The sequence below is a fragment of the Dendrobium catenatum genome, unplaced genomic scaffold, assembly GCF_001605985.2.
Source record: "Dendrobium catenatum unplaced genomic scaffold, ASM160598v2 fragScaff_scaffold_1521, whole genome shotgun sequence".
Classification (NCBI taxonomy): domain Eukaryota; kingdom Viridiplantae; phylum Streptophyta; class Magnoliopsida; order Asparagales; family Orchidaceae; genus Dendrobium; species Dendrobium catenatum.
In genome coordinates this window covers 394,359-415,942 of record NW_021319983.1, presented here as the reverse complement: position 1 = coordinate 415,942, position 21,584 = coordinate 394,359, and the positions used below count along the sequence as shown (strand labels likewise).

General features: G+C 33.7%; 1 protein-coding gene across 2 annotated transcripts; it reads left to right on the top strand.

The window, feature by feature from the left end:
• Positions 1-3,378: 3,378 nt before the first annotated feature.
• LOC110096667 (transcription factor TGAL5) lies at positions 3,379-12,802 on the top strand. Of its 2 annotated transcripts, none has more exons than XM_020822722.2 (13): positions 3,379-3,608; positions 3,823-4,005; positions 4,518-4,606; positions 4,930-5,003; positions 5,236-5,451; positions 6,592-6,636; positions 6,958-7,017; positions 7,123-7,200; positions 7,325-7,370; positions 7,476-7,747; positions 7,844-8,083; positions 11,207-11,349; positions 12,414-12,802. In XM_020822722.2, the coding sequence occupies exons 2-13, from the start codon at positions 3,890-3,892 to the stop codon at positions 12,502-12,504; spliced, it is 1,470 nt and encodes a 489-aa protein (XP_020678381.1). In that variant the 5' UTR covers positions 3,379-3,608; positions 3,823-3,889; the 3' UTR covers positions 12,505-12,802. The 2 variants fall into 2 exon arrangements, with proteins under 2 accessions (XP_020678381.1, XP_020678380.1); XM_020822721.2 differs by having other exon boundaries at positions 3,379-3,717.
• Positions 12,803-21,584: the final 8,782 nt, after the last annotated feature.

Sequence of the window (21,584 nt, the reverse complement as noted above, 5' to 3'; positions counted from 1 at the left end):
GCATCCTAAAATATTATAAAAATATTTCTTTAAGATTTTCACTAAGAACTTTCAAGACCTTTGTCAGTTCTCAGCTAACAACCTGCCCATGCAGCACATTTTGCAGTGTTCAGCCACCAAACTTTTTCTTCTTCAAGCTTTCTGCTAATTTTATGTCATCTCTTTTTCCAACAACTTAGTTTTTATATCCAGTTTGACTTAAAATCAAAACCTAATTAGAAAGCACTATGAACATCCAAAACCAGTTGTACTTTTCAAATGAGGAAGAAGGCAAACTCCATTAAAATATATAAGAGGATATTGTAAGAAGAGGACTTAAATTCTGGAGGAGCTTAGGGCATCTCCAACCGAAAATCACATTTTTTCACTTCAAAATGCAGTGAAACTCAAAAAAGTCACGATTCATCTCCAATCGAACTCCATTTTGCTGGCTTCTACGAAGGTAACGGTCTTTATCCTCTTTGGTATGTTTCTTCAGCAAATCCAGTTGAGACAGAAAAATAACTTTGGTGAATAGTGCAACGCCAATATTGGCGTCGCACGATTCACCCGCAAGCAAATAGCGGAAGATTTGGAGTTCGGTTGGAGCGACCGAATGACATCATATGCATGTTTGATGTTCGATTGAAGATGCTCTTAGATATTGGTATTGTTTTAACAAGTAGATGATCTCCTTCACTGAGTTCTTCCATATCCATATATAAAGAGCTATTACAAATATTTAAATAACTGGAAATATGGAACTTTTCTTAAATGGCCTCAAAACAAAGAGACATGGCTACCCCATTGTCTTTTAACAAATATTTTTCAATAAATTCATCATCAATATATATCATCCCTCCTCTTTAATTGCAAGAAACAAGAAAGCTAATTAATTGATCACCTAACATAATTATATTTCTATATGGTACACAAAAACTTTTTTAGCCTCATCATCATTAGTTGCAGAAAGAATAATTGGTGGAGGAACATCACCTACAAAGGTAGTAGATATGTGGAACATAAATTAATAACTAGTCTACTATTTCTTGATAAAGACTCCTTCATTTCAGAATATTTTTGTGGTCCAAAATTGATGTTTATTGTTTCTGAACATAAAAAAATGAATCCCAAGCATATATAGGAGGAGGATTAGCCTCATAAGGATAGCCTAATAACAAAGATAAATGAGGAAGAAAGGCAAATAATTTGCTCTTAAGGCCCTAAGGATAGCTAATTAATTAATTATGTGTGGAAAGGAATCTTGGGGTTTTAGGTATTTGACAAGTAATGGATGTTGACCCTCCAACAAGGGCAGAATACCCAACCAAACCTTTTGAATGGAGGGATTAAGAAATAAAAAGACAAGTGGGGGTCATTATTGTTAGAGTTTTAGTTTAGAAAGAGGAGATTAAAAGATTAGATAAATATGCAGTGTTTACATAGCTTATAAAAGGGAAGGCATGTTGTTAATATAAATTGACACTTTCAAGCATTAAAAAGAAGCTTGATAAGACCTCATCAGCTTAATTATTGCTCAAAAAAAATTTTAAAATAGTTTTATATAATGAATAAATAAAATAATAACAAAGATGCCAAATATCAGAAGAAAAAACAAAGAATTAGGTAATTTGGCCAAAATTATAAGTTTATGTGAAAGCGGAATCAAGTCGGTATAAAAAAATACATGACTGTACAAATAAAATTGAAGCAAAAATAATTTCCTTAAGTCCAAATATAATCAATCTTGAAAAAAAAAAAAAGAGAAATTCTCACCTCTAAAGATTATACTAATTATTAAGAGATAATAAACAATAATAATAATAATTACATAAATTATCCATTTAAAAGTTTCTCAAGAGAATATATTCTAATATGTTTAAGGAATTGCCACATAATTTCAAATATATTTATAGCTTTGAATATCTCAAGAAAGTACAAAAGAGTCCCAACAAAATTTTATTTTCTGCTGTTCTATTTTGGTATCTCACTTCTCTTTTCTTTATTAATCCAACAGTTCTCTGTGTTTTTCAATTCCAGGTCAATACATTCGCAACAACAAAGGTTTCTCACTTTCAACAGATACATTTAGACTTCGTTTGAAACGATTTTTTTACTGTTTTTTGAAGCAATGTTTTAATATAAAAATAAAAAGATTTTATACTTAAAAGTCATTTGAAAAAATAGTAAAAAAATCATCTCAAAAGAAGCTTTAGTAAAAAAATTTACATATAATTAAGCTATTTCACCAAAGATTTAGGAATTTAAGCAAACACTATGTCTTCACTAATCATCTTATTTTCAGGTGGCAGGTCATATTCGATCTTAAGTAGCCTATTCTATTTTTTTTTTTTACTCCAATAGCTTATTATTGCTTTTATCTTGTTTCTGGACTCCATATTTATTCTCTGCTTTCTTTTTTCTACTCCATCTTTCCTTTTTTAAAGGAGAAATTCAGAACATGTATGATGACAGTTAGAAATCAGATTATACTCATGAAGAAATGGATTCAAATACATCTATTTGTAATAACTAGATCAAGCTCAACACTAATTGCTTTGGGATTTTGATTAAGCAGATTCTGTTAATCTTTATCAGGGTTCGTTTGATACGGCTTTCTTTCTGCTTCTTAAAATAGTTTTAAAGTACAAAGTTTTAATTTAAAATTGCTTTAAGAAGCAGAAAGAAAACCGTATCAAACGAAACCTCACTCTATGAATAACTAAATTCACACATCTGTTTGCACAAATTTCCTTCATGCAACAGTGAGGGTGACAAAGAACCCCTCTTTAGCCTTCTGAACAAAATGACAGTGAAGATGAACTACTTCCTGCGGCAGCAAGCTCAGAGTAGAGATATGATGGTCTCTTTCTTACTCTTAGGAAAGCGAAATGGCTCATTTATTGGAGGTGACTTGAGAAATTAGTATAGAATATATATACGAATTAAAATTTTGAAAATTGTTTAGGTCTCTATCTTTCTAGATAGTAAAGAATATTGGTCAAATAAGTAATGATAAATATTGGTCAATTATAAATAGGCGCTTACAATATGCCTTGTATTTTTTAAATATGCAGAAAAAAAGTCGTATGTGACACCGATGGAGTCATATAAATTTACTGTTTTGATGAAATGAGAGACCTGTTCCACTTACCAATTTATATAAAATAAAATCAAATTGGGGAGTATAGATTCTCATTAATATGAGGAGATCAGAAAATTTAAAAAATTAATCAGAATTTGTGAATATAAGCCGAAATACTCCTCTTACTTAGTGGTAGTTTTGATTAGGACTTATAAAGCTGTAATGAAAAGGATAATCAAGTGCTAAAAAGTGAAGGGAGTGGAGTTGGAGTCAGTGATTCTAGAGGTTCCTGTAAAAAAACTCTAACTTTCCTTATTTCCTCTCTTAGACTTCTCTTTCTCTGTCCCTCTAGTCCACTTTTGAGACAGTGACTCAAGGGAAGGAACTTTATGTATCCGATATGAATTCCTGGCTTGAATTATTACTGAGGTGACTTCAACTACAGAGAGAGAGAGAGAGAGCGAAAGGGGAGGGAGGGAAGGAGAGAGAGAGAGGGAGCCATGAATGGTCAGGGTCCAAATCAAATGATTCAGTGATTTAAAAGGTGCCTCTATTCCCTGACTATATTTGAAAGCAAGCAGTTTCTAGCTAGCATGGTTGGAGGTTCAGTCGATTGAGAGGACTTCCCTGTTCTCTGAGACTGTTCACTTGAGGTTTTATGGAGTCAACTTCTTCAACGCGATCCTTTCATTCAGGGAACTGAACTTGTATTTGTGTCTTCTTCATTCTTTAATTTGTTTTTTTTTTTCCTCTTTCAGCTAAGGAAGAATTGGGCTTGATGAGAGCTGAGAGTAGAATCAACAAACACAGCAAGTGTTGAACAAGATGGACCGGATGTCTGATCATAGAGTTGGTGAAACTGGTCTTTCGGATTCAGGACCTTCAAACCAGCCACTAACTTATGGACTTCATGGATTCTCCCCTGCGGGCACCAATTTCTTGTAATAATCCTTAGCTTTCTTATTGTTTCTTCTTGTATTCTTCCTTCACTTCATATCTGACCTCAAGTTCTCTTTTTTATATCAAGCTTTTAAGATTGTTTGCTATTTACATGATCAAGGTGATTGTTTGCATGCAAGATTCAAACGATCTTTGCAAAACTTCTTCCTGTTTGTTTTTGCACTTTTATGCTCCCTTCTCTCTCTCTCTTTCTCTCTTTCTCTCTTTCTCTCTTCCCCCTAATAATTTGTTTTTTTTACTAAAAGCCAACTTTTCTATCGATTCACCGTCAATAATGGCATAAACTTCTTCGCACTACCAAAGTCTTCAATCTTATCCATATGAGGATATTTCCTCCTTTCCTAAAGTCACTGTTTTTAATAGTATAATTTATTTGACACTTTCATTTAGTTTCTCTGTTTTTTATTTTTTGTTTTTTGTTAAGTCTTCCATGGTTATCTCCCCTCCAATTCCACCTTGTAAACCAAATGATCAACCTTGTTCGCTTGTTCAGTGATCAGGAAGGAGCTGCTTATTTTGAGGAGCTGGAGGAGGCACTCATGCAAGGAGTTGTTGGAATTAGAAGCGACGGAGACACAAAGAGTAATCTCTCTCTCTCTCTCTCTCTCTCGATCTCTATAGCTTTCTATCTTTCTCTCTCTATAGCCATGAATAGTTCCAAAAATCACAACCATTTCATGTTCTGAAAAAGGAGATGACAGAGGTTTGAAATGGTCTTTCACGCAGGGATCACATGTGGTGTGATCGATCACTCACTCCTCACTCCTAGCTCTACTAACTCTCTGCACTATTTTAGGGAAAAGGAATAAGTTCCTTTAGGAGAACACTGACAACTGAGCTTTCATTTATCTCTAATAAATGCCTCAGCTTTATTTGATCCCTCTGCATCTCCCCTCTTCTTGCAGCCTATCTCACAACTAGGCCCCCCACTCTTGAGATTTTCCCATCGTGGCCTATGAGATTTCACCATAACACTGTGGTACGCTTATGTCTTTACTTTTTCTCACTCATTTTTTACTGCTCGGTAAACATAGAACTTCATAGTTTCAATATTTCTTTTACAGCAGTAAAATTTACTGATAAAAATTTAATTTTGATCACTGAAGAAGCAACCCTCCTATAAGAAATTCCTCATGAAAATAAAATTTCCATGAGAGGGATACTATGTGTTTTGAACTTTCGATGGCATTTCTTGTCATTATATTCTATAGGGGAATTCACAATCAGCAGAGAGCAGTGATTCAGGATCAGCACAGAACACAATATCTCAGCTGGAATCAGAATCTCCAGTTAGCAGAAAGGACGATTACTCTGAGCTATTTACAGAGCAGCAGCAGCAACAGCAACAGCAGCAGATGATTCCCAGTGATGGCTCTAAAACTGAAATAGGAACAGCAGGAAATCATCAATCCAGAGATCAAGACAAGGTACTATTTTCAAACTATTCTTATCTTAGTCTCTATCATTAGCTGGTTCAGATTCCCAAAACCCCATTACTGGAAAGCCAACAGCTCAGATATCAAGAAATTAATCTGCATCTACTCCTTTGTTTGGATATATTTGACTAAAATCCTATACTTGTAATGTTACCCTTTTACATACAGTTTTTTGTCAACACAGGTCCCAATGGAGGACAACTTCTTTTAAGCTTTTCCGACTTATACACAGACCTTTGAATCCCACCAAGCCCAAAAGAAGCCACTGTTCATGGATTTCTATAGACAGCTCTGTAATATGTTCTCTGATAGCTAGCGTCCAAAATTGCAACTGCTGCTAACCTTGCAATTTTCCCTTCTTTCCTTCTCAATCTTTTCCTTCTATTACCTCTCTTCCTTTTACTTATACTGGAAAAAATTGAGAGGCAGAGCTCAATTTACCAACTAAAAGTCTAAAAGAATGTGTGAATTCCAAGAAGTCTTTTTTTTGTGAGGCTAGCGGCTTGTTCTAGTTGGACTTGGCCTCCTCAAAATTATTACTTGGGCGTTCTGTTTCTTCCGGTGATCAATAAAAATGCTTCACGTCGTCTCAAAAATGTACCGCATTCGATACCGAGCATGAACCCTGATAGGAGAACCGCCCGGTATCCTAATAATTGCTCCTTAGAAGAGCATACGTTCGAAGTCATATATTTGTGAATTTTCACTGAACTTTACAAAGAAAAGGATTGTCAAAGAACCCGACCTACAAAATCATTTCAAAGCCTATGAGACATAAAGCAAGACCTCCACCAAATAATAAACAACAAGCATAAAAAGATTGTCAAAGAAACCGAGCACAGGACCACAATAGAAGCTGGAAAGCCAAATGCGTCAAACCAGCCGAGCTCTTTTTTCTTGTACAGTTTTCATGGAAATATAACATAACAAACCACATTTTCAGTAAATTTTATATTCTTTTCTCTTTCTGTTTTCTTGGGGATTGCAACATTAATTGAAAGAGTAAAAAACTAAAAATACTAAGTAAAATCTTTGTAGTAAAAAATTGCTTAAAGAAACAGTAATTTTCCTTTCTTCATGTACTATATGGACTTAAAAATACTAATTCTTTATGCACTTTATTTGCTTTAGAGGAGGCTGACTACAGAAAAAGATGGAAGGAACCTGGATGCAAAGGTCATGCAAACTCCCCCTCCTCTCTCTCTCTCTCTCTCTCTCTCTCTCTCTCTCTCTCTCGTAGGACCTGAAAAATTATAAATAAATATGCATAGAAACATGATGAGTTTATCAATGAGCAGGCACGCGCCTATGATGTGCATGAAATGCACTAATGCTCATGATACATACATATATGATTCCACATAAATGTTGGAAAGCTCACATGCATTTTCATTTTCGTGTTAATCCATGCATGCATGACGAATTACTGATCATGCCCATCTCTCTCTCTCGCTCTCTACATGTATGTATATATATACTTGTTTATATTAATTGCAGACATTGAGAAGACTGGCTCAAAATAGAGAAGCAGCTAGAAAGAGTCGGCTAAGAAAGAAGGTCGGATTTTTTATTATTATTAATCAAATTCAAAGTAGGACAAATCCTTGTAATATATTAATGAAAAAAATAATAATTTTTTTTTATTTTTAATTATCTCTACAGGCATACGTGCAGCAACTAGAAAGCAGTAGAATGAAGCTTGCACAGCTAGAGCAAGACCTTCAGAGAGCACGATCACAGGTTCAATAATCAAATCAAACAAACTAAAATAGCATTTAATGTAAAGCAATAATTTTCAAAATTGATCCTCTTATACTTAGGAACCACAATACTAATGAATTTTATTATAACTGAGTGTGTTTAGGGTCTCTTAATACCAGGAGCAAGCACAAATGGAGGTATAAGCTCTGGTAACTAATTACAAAACTTACCTTAGCTCAAATTTAATTAATTTATTTATAAGTTAAATCCAACTATCGTACAGAAAATCGCTAAGAACAAAGACATTAATGCAGGTGCAGAAATCTTTGACATGGAATATGCACAGTGGCTGGATGAGAACTATAAGCACATGGCAGAGCTGCAAGGAGGCTTACAGGCCCATCTTCCTGACGGCAACCTTCGAGTCATCGTCGACGACTGCCTCAAACACTACGATGAGATCTTCAGATTAAAAACTATCGCAGCAAAATCCGACGTCTTCCACCTCATCACCGGAATGTGGACTACTCCGGCCGAGCGTTGCTTCCTTTGGATGGGCGGTTTTCGTCCCTCTGATCTGCTCAAAGTAGCCATCTTAATTAAACAAACTCTAAAGTTTTTGTCTTTATTCGGAAGAGAGAAAATTTATCTAACAGATTGATCGTTTTACTTTCACGTATAGATTCTTATGCCTCATTTGGATCCATTAACGGAGCAACAGTTAGTGGGATTATGCAACCTTCAACAATCTTCACAGCAAGCGGAGGAGGCTCTTTCACAGGGACTGGAGCAGCTCCAGCAATCATTAGCTGATACAGTGGCGAGTGGCTCGCTAAGTGAAGATCCAAAGGTCGGGAATTATATGGGACAGATGGCAATGGCTTTGGGAAAGATAGGCAACCTCGAAGGATTTGTTCGGCAGGTTCTTTCTTATCATAATCATCATCATTTTCTTCTTCTTCTTCATCATGACAATCAATCAGCTAGCTATAGCAGCTGCTGCTACTACTACCAATAATAAAAAAATTATTGGCTAGCTAGAAACGACAACCTCCTGAAAGTTAATTAATAAACAAATCATTGTCACTAACTGCCTTCTTAACACTAATGCACTTCCCTATCATGGCCGGTCTAGTGGTTTATTGAATAAAGGGTTCCCACTAATCCACTTTTAATTTCTTTCATGCATATGGATGTTTTTAATTGAAAAGTCCTTGCCTGAGTAAACCTAGAACATAGCCTGGGTTGAGCGTAGTTAAAGGATCAAATATATTGACAATGAAATAAGTAAGCTTCCATTCGCTGGCTCGCTGCTACATGAGAAATTATTTTGTGCGAACGCCGAACGTAGTACACCGTCCGGAAATCAACCAGAATGTGCCACATCAACAGTACCGAGCACGGTACCAAGCTGAAGTATCGAGCTTGAGTGATGTGGCACATTTTTGTTGGTCTCTGGACGAGCGAACAACGTTCGGCTTCTGCATAGAATAATTTGCCCTGCTACACAATTCCTCCATGTTTTTTTTTTAATCTTTTTTTTTAGTAATGATATTTCTTTTTTATTAAAAAAGAAAAGAATGGTTAATGATATGAAAAAGGTTAAATATTCTGATAGTTTACTAGTAGTCTACGATAAGGAGTCATTTTGGCGGTTCCTTCAGGCCAAGAACAAAGTATCTAAGGATAAAATCCACCAAGATTAACCTAAACACATCTTATATATTCTTGATAAATAATCAAAGTATCTCTTTGAAAAAACAAAAAGAGAAAGACAATTAGTTAGAAAATATTACAAATTAGAACTAATTATTTACATGCAAATAAGGACAACTAATCCTAATATTAAAACATCATATTAATACTAGTTTATTATTCTTAATTGTTAAGAAATTTCAAGTGATCAAGTGAATATTTTTAATATCTTAGTTTTATACAAAGATCCAGCACACCCAAATAAAATTTGCTAGAAACGATCAAATTTTTTTTATGTGAAAAAATAAAAAAGAGGAAAAGTCATAGACCTTGACCTAGTTTTAATAGTTCACTATATAATTAAAGATGTAAGAGTTCATTCTACCGAACAAAGATGACGGGATTATATAATTGAGAACAATTGTCTGATTCATACTATAGGGATGATTGAAGTTGTTTATTGCCGAGAAAATTATACAATGCTAATTGATCAAGAGTAATGTGACAGAGGTTGAGTATTCATAGTTGGACAGTTGAAGTTAATTAATGAGATTATATGTTAGTAAGCAGGTAGAGTGGTGGTTGTTAATGGTGATCGTTGAAACCAATTATTTAACAGTGAAATAGAGTTCATATATCTCAACCATTAAATCTCATCTATGTAGAAATTAATGGGGTTTCTATTTATAGATTTTTGAAACATAAATTTTGACAAATTTGGCCATAATAAAAAATACTTAACTAAATAGTCGATATTGATCACTTTGATCATAAATCATTTATGGGTATCTTCGGCTCTTGGGTTCATCTTGTTGATTCATTCTATTTGACTATAAACACACAAAATTAAAAACCGTTTGGTCCTTCAATTAATATTCTAAAGTTTTCATTTTGACTCAGGTAGTATCGGGTAATGTATGTTAAATTCATCTTATCGTTTAATTAGACTAAAAGTTTATTGAAATTAAAGTTTAGATCATTTCGAAGTTAATTCTAGAAAATTTTAATATAAAATAATGTATCAAGATTTATGTGGATCAAGTGAAATTTTTAAAGATACATATGTAATGGCATTATTATTGATTATGTTGATAAGTCTTAGTAGTAATATCATTGTTTCAAGAGAAAAATCTTAATAGCATTGCCAAACGTCAATAATCATAGTATAAAATTAGGGAAAGATGATCTTGCTTCTGAAATGAAAAAATACTCATAAAATTAATATCACTCATAGCCTCTATTACCAATTGACTAGAAATCTCAAATGACATTAAGACCTACAATGCATTTAGTTAAGATTTCATTTCGAACATTTTTTTTACTCCCATGTAAAGTTGTTTTAGTGAATGTAAATTTTTAAAGCTGCTATAGAAAGCAGCTTCTTTGTGCAATTTTTTTTAAGCAGCGAAAAAATAGTAGCCAAATGAAAATTATCGTTATGAACTAAAAACATAGCAGTAAAAAAATTATCACAAATGAAGCATGCGTCAACTTTCTTACTGAATCAGCTTTCTAGTAAAAAAACTTTTAAACATAAAAAATTTTAACTAGAAAGCAGCTTTAAAAAGCAGTAAGAAAAATTGTCTCAAATGAAACCCTAAGTCTACTAAGCAAATTTTTACTCATGTTTAATTAGGTTGAGTACAAACACCTTCATTTGTTCGAGCCCTTCTAATATAGTTCTATCTAATATCTTTTTTAAGTCTTCGTTTGGAACTGCTTTCATCCTGCTTCTTAAAGCAATTTTTTAATACGAAAATTAAAATTTTTGTGCTAACAAGCTGCTTTAATAAGCAGAAAAAAGCCATCGCAAAGTAAGTCGAAATCACTTGAATTCTTTAAAAACCCCTATTTTGTTCACTAGCACAACCCCATCATTATAACCTTCACGTTTTCAATATTTTCCCCTCTTAAAAAGTTGGCGAAGTTGCTCTCCTTCTATAGATGCTAGACAATGACATCACAACCTAACCACCTAAACCTTGCGTAAGGCCAATCTCCCACACTTTAATAATAGATCCTCCTATAATTAATTAATTAATTATGTAATTAATTTGTCACTATTTGTTTGCCAATTTGCAAAAAAAAATAAACGAAATCATCGTTTATGAAATTAAGAAAGCAAAAATTTATGCAATTTAGAGAAGAATTAAGGTGACAACTGCAAAAATAATGGAAAAAACAAGAAAGAGTCCTCACAGGCATGGCTATGAGGGGCCCTAGTGTAAATATTTTTTAATAATAATTAATAAAATTAAAAAAGAATATTATCCTTTCACGTTTTATAAAAAAATAAATATTTTATTGAAAATATTCTTGTAATTTATTAATTGTTTTGGGCTTGTGTCAGGCTGATAATCTAAGACAGCAGACGCTTCACCAACTGAGGCGTATTTTGACAATTCGACAAGCTGCAAGGTGTTTTCTGGCAATTGGAGAGTACAATAGCCGATTGCGTGCGCTCAGCTCGCTTTGGTCTTCGCGGCCTCGAGAGTAAGCTTTCATATATATAATTTCTCTTTAAGATTTTATTTGAGATGATTTTTTTATTATTTTTAAAACATTTTTTTAGTTCGAAAGTTTTTGAATTAAAAATTTGTTTTAAAAAGCAGCAAGAAAGCCGTCTCAAATGAAATCTAAGGATTCATTTGGGACGGCTTTTTTATCGATTCTTAAAATAGTTTTTTTATTTAAAAATTAAAATTTTATACTAAAAAGTTGTTTTAAAAATCAATAAGAAAGTCGTCCCAAACGAAATCTAAATTTGATAATTACTATTGGATTATAGTTAATTTAAGTTTTTTATTATGATTAGTTTACATTTATTTTAAGATAAATATAATATACTAATTAATTAATTGCACCTATGAACTCTTAGATACCCACTTAGGTGGATCACACCAAGCCATTAAGATAGAAAAAGAGATAATGATCTCTTTGATTCTTTACGAAGGATCCAAATGGTTTTTAATTATTTAAAAGTTTTATTTTTGACTTCGTTTAGGATGACTTTCTTCAACTTTTTAAAACAGAAGAAATCCATTTTAAAAAGCAGTATCAAAGCTGTCCCAAACGAACCCTTAGTCCATTAATTTTTTTGCATAGAAAAATATATGATTTTAGAAAATGATTAATTTGATTACTATTTAAAGAATTAAGAGACAAAGTTGATAGTTTAATAGTCTGATTATTTTGATCATTTGATCTTTTCTACATAGAAAAATATAAATGCAATGTGTTTTCTGTTTTCTTTAATACAAGAAATAAATTTTTGAAAAGTTGTGTGTGTTTGGGCAAAATTTAAGAAATTATGATTGGAAAGATAAAATTTTAAAAAATTTATTGTGTATTTTATAAGTAGCCTACCAAAAATAAGATTTCATAAAATTTAGTTGTTTCATTTAAAAAATAAATAAAATTATTTATAATTAGCCCATTTTATATTAAAATAAAATAAGTAATAATATTCATTTCATTTATTCAGTCATTACTATAATAATATAAATTTCCATTTCTCCTTCGTAAATAATAATTAGCTAACCTTAATATCTGTGCAGGAACTCGATAGCCACTGAGAACTCTTTCGCTCCAGCTACAAGCCTTCAAATCCTTCAACAACCAGTTGATGCTCATTTTTCAGTCTTCTGACTTCAAATCTTACACTGTGAAAATGCCTAGAGGTACATAGAGAGAGAAGGAGAGAGAGAATATGAGAGAGAAAGAGAGAGAGAGAGAATATGAGAGAGAAAGAGGGTCAGAGAGAGAGAGAGAGGATCATAAATTCTTCCTTGATTATACTTAGCTAGAAAGAGAGAACATTGGAAGGGATTTATGATAATTTGGAAGAGTAGGGGAAGAGGCATTTTCTCATTAGGTGTGGAGACTTAGCTAAGGAAGATGTGTATTCTATTTTGGATGAGTAATTGCAAGGGGCTTTCTTCATTTCCAATTAATGAACTCAACGGCTCATTTAATTAGTTGTTGGATTTCGACATTTTGAAGCAATTACAAATTAAAATTAATTTTAAAGCTTCATAGTTTCATAGAAATCATGATTTTATTTTCGTAACTTAAGAAAATTAATTATTTTCCTATGAAGATTTTTCATTTTTTATTTTACTTAAACCTGGTTAAAATAGTTTGACTTTCATGAAATTTGTATAATTGTGTTAAATATCCCTAGCTTGCAATAGTAGTGAAGGTTGACATTAATACACATGGATTGAAATGTTCCCTTACTTTGATGGAGGGAAGAGAGTGAATGACTTGAGTGGCAAGTAACAACAGGCGATTGATCAGCCCTTTTATTTGAAGGAGTTAGAATATAATAACTTAAACTAAGAGAGCGATTGGATGTTGTCGAGACAATCATCTTTTTTTTTTTTTTTTTTGGATAAAATTTACATATATGGGCTTATGCATTGATATAAAAGAGATTACAAGTCCTTATATAATCACTAGCCCTCTAAAATAGAGTAATTGAAATAAAACCTATGAGCCTTTGATTCAATCTATACAATAACCAAGCAATGAAAAGAAGATCGAACAACGAACAGGTCCTCTAGATGACTGTAAAGCCAACGATGACTCGAAGCAAAGCAGGCAACCCAAGCAAGGCACCCCAGAAAAGACAACAACAGACCAACCAACAGAAGCATTAAAAAAGCTACAAAAAGAGAGACCAAACTAAACAAGGCAAAAAAAAAAAAACTTACAACCAATAAGGACCAACCAACCAGAAGCCCCAGAGAACAAGAACACACGAGCTCCAAGTTGCAACAACGTTATATTGAAGGAAACAAAATAAACAGGAATCAAACAACAGAAACTACACCAATTGAGCAAGCATAGAGAGAGAACTCCAACATCCGACCCCCAACTTAACACCCTAGCCAAACCCAAACCCAAACAGCACAACCGACAACCATCACAGCCGATCCTTACACCTAAAACACATCCAAGCAAAAGAACAACACCCAACAGGAAAGAAAACAAACGTACAAGAACCCCTAGCCGACTGAGCACACCAACCAAAATTCAAGGAAACAACCAAGAGAAGGCCAACAAAAGCAGATGCAAAACAATCTTTCTCCTAAAGATAGAAAGTACTAGGTAGCTTGAAGCAAGCGAGTTAGACGGATTTGGGAACACCTGCGGATGATTGACAAGTGAAGTGAATGAAAATGAGAGAGAGAGAGAGAGAGAGAGAGAGAGAGAGAGAGAGAGAGAGAGAGTGTGTGAATTGATATTATTTTTATTTTTATTTTAACTAATTAAACATGTGAGATATAAAATATAAAAATTCAAAATCAAGGAGAAAGAATTTTTTTTTGTCTTTCATTAAATCAGCATAAAATAATAAATAAAATCTAATATATGTAAACAACAAGATAATTTTAATGATAAGTAATTAGCAACTTTGTTTAACTAGATCTTACAATATTGTTGCGTCCAGGAGTATTCGCGGCGGTAGAAAAATATAAAGTTTAACGTCTTAGCGTTGTATGAAGATCCAACACGCAAACAGATATGATATAAAACACAAATATTTTTACGTGGAAACCCTGGAAAGGGAAAAACCACGGGGCCACATCCAGTTGAGAGAATTCCACTAGTGTTTACTTGATGTACAAGAGGCCGGTTGACTCGTCCTTGAAATTTAGGACGATTAGATTACAATGATCCACTCCTAGATTGAAATCTAGTTACAAACAGGAATTTGAGATTTGATGATGTCGTGTATTCGAGCTGAATCTCATAGTCACTTGTAGATCAGACAGAATTCTGGCGTCACTTGGAAGTTTGGCGGAACAACGGCGTCACTTGGAATTCGGATGAAACTCCCACTATAGGAAAAACATCATTTTTTGGTAGCCATTTTCGTCAGAAAAATAGCTAAAATCCGTCAGAAATTACCATTTCCGATAGTAAAATGCGCGTCGAAAAAGACCTTCCAGCCTTAAATATTTCGTCGGAAATATTTTTGACGAATTTCCGGGAAAAAATTCGTTGGAAACATATTTCCGGCTGATTATTTTTGTCAACTTGAGCAGCGCACCCCACTTTAGCTAACCCGAGCAAGTCCCCCAAGCCAGCCCACGCGCCCCACTCCTCAGCCCGCCCACCACTAGCTAACTCGAACAGCCCACCCAAACTACTTCACTGCGGCCCAACCTCGCTAGGAGACAGTGGACCCGATTATGCCCACCTAGCTAGCGCCATGCGGGCGCCTGCGGCGTCACTTGAAAGTCGGGCAGAACTCCGAGGAGTGATTTGGATGGACGGCCGATATTGTCCATCTCTTAAGTTCATCCATTGACCACAAGTAATGAAAATCACAAGCAAAAACAAGTAAAATATAGTAAGATAATGTCTAAGAGAAAATTGGGGTGTAAACTAATTTTTCCTTCAATCAATTATTTAGTTTTTTTTTTTTAAACTAAACCTTATTTAAATTTTAATTAACTGCTTAAACAGCCCAAAAAAAGTAAACTAGCCACGGGCGATTTACCCTAATCACTTTATCACTTGTGAAACCTTTTGTTTCCCTTGCCCTAATCACAAAATTGCTCTCCATTCAGTTTCGTCAAATTAATCTGGCAATCTGCTCGTGCTAGATAAAGCGGTATAGAATATTATAATTCTAATATGGATAGTTTGAATCTTGTGGTTAAACTATTCATATTCTTCTTCCTATTTAGGCACTATCATGTAGCATATATGAGGGGGATAGCTGGTGTGAGAACCTTCGTGACCTGCAAGAACACAGAAAACAGAGAAAAGAAATAGAGAAATAGAGAAAGGAAGAACAGGGGAAGAAGAAGGTTGGAGGTAGGAGAAATAGCTTCAGCTTTCCGTATATCATTTTCTACCCGAATACTCCTCCTTTCTACTACATATATCCTCCTCTTCTATTAGAGAAATAACTATGAAAAGAAAATGCTGAGCTGGCCACTAGACTGGCATATAGCAGAAAAGAAACAGAGAATATTCTTAGTACTAAAGATAATTTGGGGAAGTGGAGGTCGTAGGTAGTTAGCGGTCAGATGTGATGTTCCGTGGGACCTGGATAACTCACATCACACCCTAACCAAACCCAAACCCAAACAGCACAACCAACAACCATCACAGACGATCCTTACACCTAAAACACATCCAAGCAAAAGAACAACACCCAACAGGAAAGAAAACAAACGTACAGGAACCCTAGCCGACTGAGCAAACCAAACAAAATTCAAGGAAACAACCAAGAGAAGGCCAACAAAAGCAGATGCGAAACAATCATTCTCCTAAAGATAGAAAGTACTAGGTAGCTTGAAGCAAGCGAGTTAGACGGATTTGGGAACACATGAGGATGATTGACAAGTGAAGTGAATGAAAATGAGAGAGAGAGAGAGAGAGTGTGTGTGTGAATTGATATTATTTTTATTTTTATTTTTATTTTAACTAATTAAACATGTGAGATATAAAATATAAAAATTCAAAATCAAGGAGAAAGAATTTTTTTTTTGTCTTTCATTAAATCAGCATAAAATAATAAATAAAATCTAATATATGTAAACAACAAGATAATTTTAATGATAAGTAATTAGCAACTTTGTTTAACTAGATCTTACAATATTGTTGCGTCCTGGAGTATTCGCGGCGGTAGAGAAATATAAAGTTTAACATCTTAGCGTTGTACGAAGATCCAACACGCAAACAGAGATGATATAAAACACAAATATTTTTATGTGGAAACCCTGGAAAGGGAAAAACCACGGGGCCACGCCCAGTTGAGAGAATTCCACTAGTGTTTACTTGATGTACAAGAGGCCGGCTGACTCGTCCTTGAAATTTAGGACGATTAGATTACAAGAATTTGAGATTTGATGATGTCGTGTATTCGAGCTGAATCTCATAGTCACTTGTAGATCAGGCAAAATTCTGGCGTCACTTGGAAGTTTGGCGGAACACCGGCGTCACTTGGAAGTCGGATGAAACTCCACTATAGGAAAAACGTCATTTTCTGGTAGTCATTTTCGTCGGAAAAATAGCTAAAATCCGTCAGAAATTACCATTTCCGATAGTAAATTGCGCGTCGAAAAAGCCCTTCCAGCGTTAAATATTTCGTCGGAAATATTTCTGACGGATTTCCGGGGAAAAAATTCGTTGGAAACATTTTTTCACATTTTTTCGGTGGATTATTTTTGTCAACTTGAGCAGCGCACCCCACTTTAGCTAACCCGAGCAAGTCCCCCAAGCCAGCCCACGCGCCCCACTCCTCAGCCCGCCCACCTCTAGCTAACTCGAACAGCCCGCCCAAACTAATTCACTGCAGCCCAACCTCGCTAGGAGACAGTGGACCCGATTATGCCCACCTAGCTAGCACCATTCGGGCGCCTGCGGCGTCACTTGAAAGTCGGACGGAACTCCAAGGAGTGGTTTGGATGGATGGCCGATATTGTCCATCTCTTAAGTTCATCCATTGACCACAAGTAATGAAAATCACAAGTAAAATATAGTAAGATAATGTCTAAGAGAAAATTGGGGTGTAAACTAATTTTTCCTTCAATCAAAACTTATTAGGCACTAACGCGTACATCAACGCCATGAGCCCTACAACCCAAAAGCCACCATTACTCTCTTTTTAGTCACCATTAGGCTGAGAAATCTCTCCTCTTGATAAATAATGGAGAAATCATATTCTATCTTCTTCTTCAAACGAAAAGTCTACTACGTACTCTAACCCATTGGCAATCCAATAAATAAACCAAAGCAATCTTTGAGATCTCATAAGTCGAGGGGTGAAACCAAGAAGAATTCAAGGTGGGCAGTTACCCCTCATGCATTTTTTTCGTAGAAGAATAAATATTTTAACTATTTTGTTCATCTTTAATAAATACAGTTACCTAAAATTCCAAAAAAAAATTATTTTTTTCAATTTCATACATAAAATTAATATTTCTCAATCATATTTTGTTTACCTTAAAAAATAGGGTAGTTCTGTGTGTTTCCATTTGTCCCAACATAAGTCCCGCATGATCTTTACTATAATAGGCTTTCAAAACTTCATAATAACTTAACTGGTGCATTAGGATGAAACAGAAGATAAAAACAAACTCACCACCATACCCTCACAAATGGATTAATTATTCTGTGCGGAAGCCGAACACCATTTCCAAGATCAACCAGAATGCGCTATGTCATCCGGATGATAGATCCCTTCACTATGTACCGCAGCTCGATATTGCTCGGTACTGCGGCTCAGTACCGCTAGCGTGGCTGCACCTGATTTAACTTTAGACATAGAGCTACATCGAGCCTCCGCACAAAATAATTTCTCTCACAAATGAGATATTACCTTTTAGTATTTTCAAATAATAATAAAAAAAGAACTATCTTAAAGCAAGACCCACCTCATTTCTCTCATATTTTTTTAGCTCACTCATACTTTAGAGGTTATAAAGAAGTATATATATCAAATATCCAAAAATTAAATCTTACAGTATGGTGCTTTGAAAATAAGAGCATATCATATAGTACAATGAACCTATCATACAATACGATAAGTATAAATATACGCAACTCATCTTCGTCTATTAGTTGTGAGCTTTGGCTAGCTACCAACCAAGAGGTCTTGTGTATATGATATGTATGAGTTTGTCTTAAGCTTCATTTGGGACAACAAAAACTTCTAGTTCTAAAAATTTTTTGTATTATAAAGCTGCTTTAGAAAGAAATAAGAAAGCTGTCCAAAACTAAGCCATAATTGACATAAATGTCCCAAAAAAACTATAAAGAGGCTAATTCCCTGAAAATTATATATATTTTTTGATCATATCGTATGATATAAATATAATATGATTAGTTAAAACAACAACACATTAATTATATTTATAGCAAAACTAAAAGGTAATTTTATTTTAAATACAACTTGATTAAAAGTATGCTGCACATCTTAATCAGAATACTTCGCATGGAAAGGACAAACCAATTAAGAGGTTATAATTTTAACAATGCAAAGGATTTGTTACAACCATCTCTTACTACTTCACAAGTGTAAATGGAGCTTCAGGACAAGATATATTTATTATACCTGCTGGTGTTTGGTTCCACCATGGCACAAAGAAGGGCATCTGTTGGGCAAAGAGACAAGAGATCCATTAAGGAAGAGACAATGGAAGGCAGGCCCTTTTCAAACCATTGATGCTTCCGAAAGGCCTTTGCTCTGCCACTCTTGTCCATTTGTGAAGCTGAAGTCTCGATTCATTTATTGAATAAATTTATGTAGTTGGGTGGGTTTATAAATGGATGCTCATTCATGCTTCATAATTCAGTTGGAATTTTTTTATTTTTTTGGGAACGGGGTATTCTGATGATCCGGTTAGGAAAGTTGAGGTATTAGATTTGGCTTTTGTTAAGAAAGGTAGAGGTAGATCTAAAAAGACTTGGTTAGAAAATATTAGAAATGATCTTTCTTTATTAGATTTAGATGAGAATTTGACTTTTAGCCGGACACAATGGTGAAAAAGGATTCATGAAGCCGACTGACCTGGGAACGGGGTCTTCACCCGTTTTCATCTCAGCTTGTTAGGCATTTGACGGTGTGACTAATCAATTCTCAACTGACCTGGAGACATCCATCACATAAACCAATTGGAATTTTTAAACGGGTCAATTTTAGCATGTAGAAATGGATATTTGGTAGGATGGTTTGTCTCACCATTCATTATAATATGATATTAAAATATTTGATAAATTTGATAACTTTTATATGGTATATATATATATCATGCTGATTAGGATGGAATAGAATTTGATATTAGAGTATGGTTTAGATTTCTTTTAGGATGACTTTCTTAATGCTTTCTAAAACAAATTTTTAGTACAAAATTCTTTAGTTTAAGAAATATTTATACTAAAAAATTGTTTTAGAAAGCAGTAAAAAAGTCGTCACAAATGAAGCCTTAGATTGATGGGAGAAGATTAAGGCTTTGTTTGGGACGGCTTTCTTATTGCTTCTTAAAGCAGTTTTTTTTGTACAAAAAATAAAATTTTTTTACTAGAAAGCTACTTTATGAAACCTTAAAAAAGTCGTTCCAAACGAAACTTCAATTTGATTTGTCACAAAGCACAAGCTAATCTTTTGTATTAGTGAAATGTGCACAATAGGAGGTCAACTAAGTATTGCATTATTTGATTTTAATAATAGCATGCATGTATGTGAGTGTATGCATGAGTTTTTAAGAATATTAAATTGTAGGTGCAATCATAGTTAACCATACTAATGATTAAAATTATAGATTTATGAAGGAAGCAGTGATTTATTGAGCTAAAACTATATATAATATTTTAATAATGCACCTTGAGAATAATGCTATTAGATGTTATAATATATATGAAGAATATGATAGCATGATGGAATATTTATAGAAAAAAATGAGTGCTAGTATAGTAAAACTTAAGATAATAGAGGAATGATTATTAAGGATTCTGACTATATTGATCTTGAAAACAAGAAAAATATGTAGTCATATTTGAATAAAAAGCTTAAAAATATGGTTAATAAAACAACCAAGAGGTTCAAAGAGAGATCGATTGAGAAATATATTTTTGTAGTTTGAATTTGAAGGATTTTTTTTAAAGATTGATAAGTTTATCTTTTAGTTAGGCAGTGAAAGTATGATACATTTATCAAATTTAACATAAAGATAATTGTGATGCAATATAATGAAATATTGATAACTTTGACTAAATATATCGTATAGTTCATCATTATCCCAAATGAAAATGTTATAGCTTGTCAAAGGAATTGAGGGAAGCTATTAAGCAATCTATTGACCCTCCTTTTGATCGAGTAAAATCATCACATCAAATCCATCAAACTTTAAGACTTAATCAACACAAACATCAAACCCTAAAACATAATAATTTAAACACAATCCCAAGCTTATTTTTTTACTATTGGAATAAACTAAACTTAATCGAAATCAAAACCTAACACTAACTCACATTTAGAAGCAATCCTAAGACTCAACCATCTCATTTGAGAATATAGATTTAGCCAAACATTAATTTAGACCATAACTTATATAAAGTTCTCACTTGAAGCTTTAGCTTGACTAGACCCAATACTAGTTGAGCTAGAACCAAGGTTAACCCTACCCTAAATTATTTTAAGATTCATCCAAGTCAACATTCGAGTGTTAAATCAAGCTTTAATTTAAATCAAAGTCAAATTAAATAAAACTTAATCTTAGGCTTACATGTAATCCAAGGAAACTAAACTTAATCTTAAGCTTAAAACCTATGGGACTCATTTCGACTTGGATAACCTAGTCAAACTCTAAGTTTGACCTAACCCAACTCCACCCTTTGGATCCAAGCCAATTAAAGTCAAACTAAGCTCAATTTCTCCGAAATCAACTCACCAGATATAACTTAATGTATTTGTAATTATCCAATGCTTTAGAGCACTTAGATTGAACTCATAAATGTCGATCACATCTCCTATAGATGAACAACTCGAGACCCTACAATTGAAGAGTTTAAGCACGCCTAAAGAAAAAATCAAATGGTTGAATTATGAGTGCAAATACATTTTAAAATTTCATGTAAAATTCTTCCCAATTCAAACATACAAGTAAACAAATAATCAAATTAAACCCATGCAAACATATAAGTGTTAGATTTATGAGATGTGTACATGATAGGCAATGTTAACATAAGAGTAAATAAACTAAGAA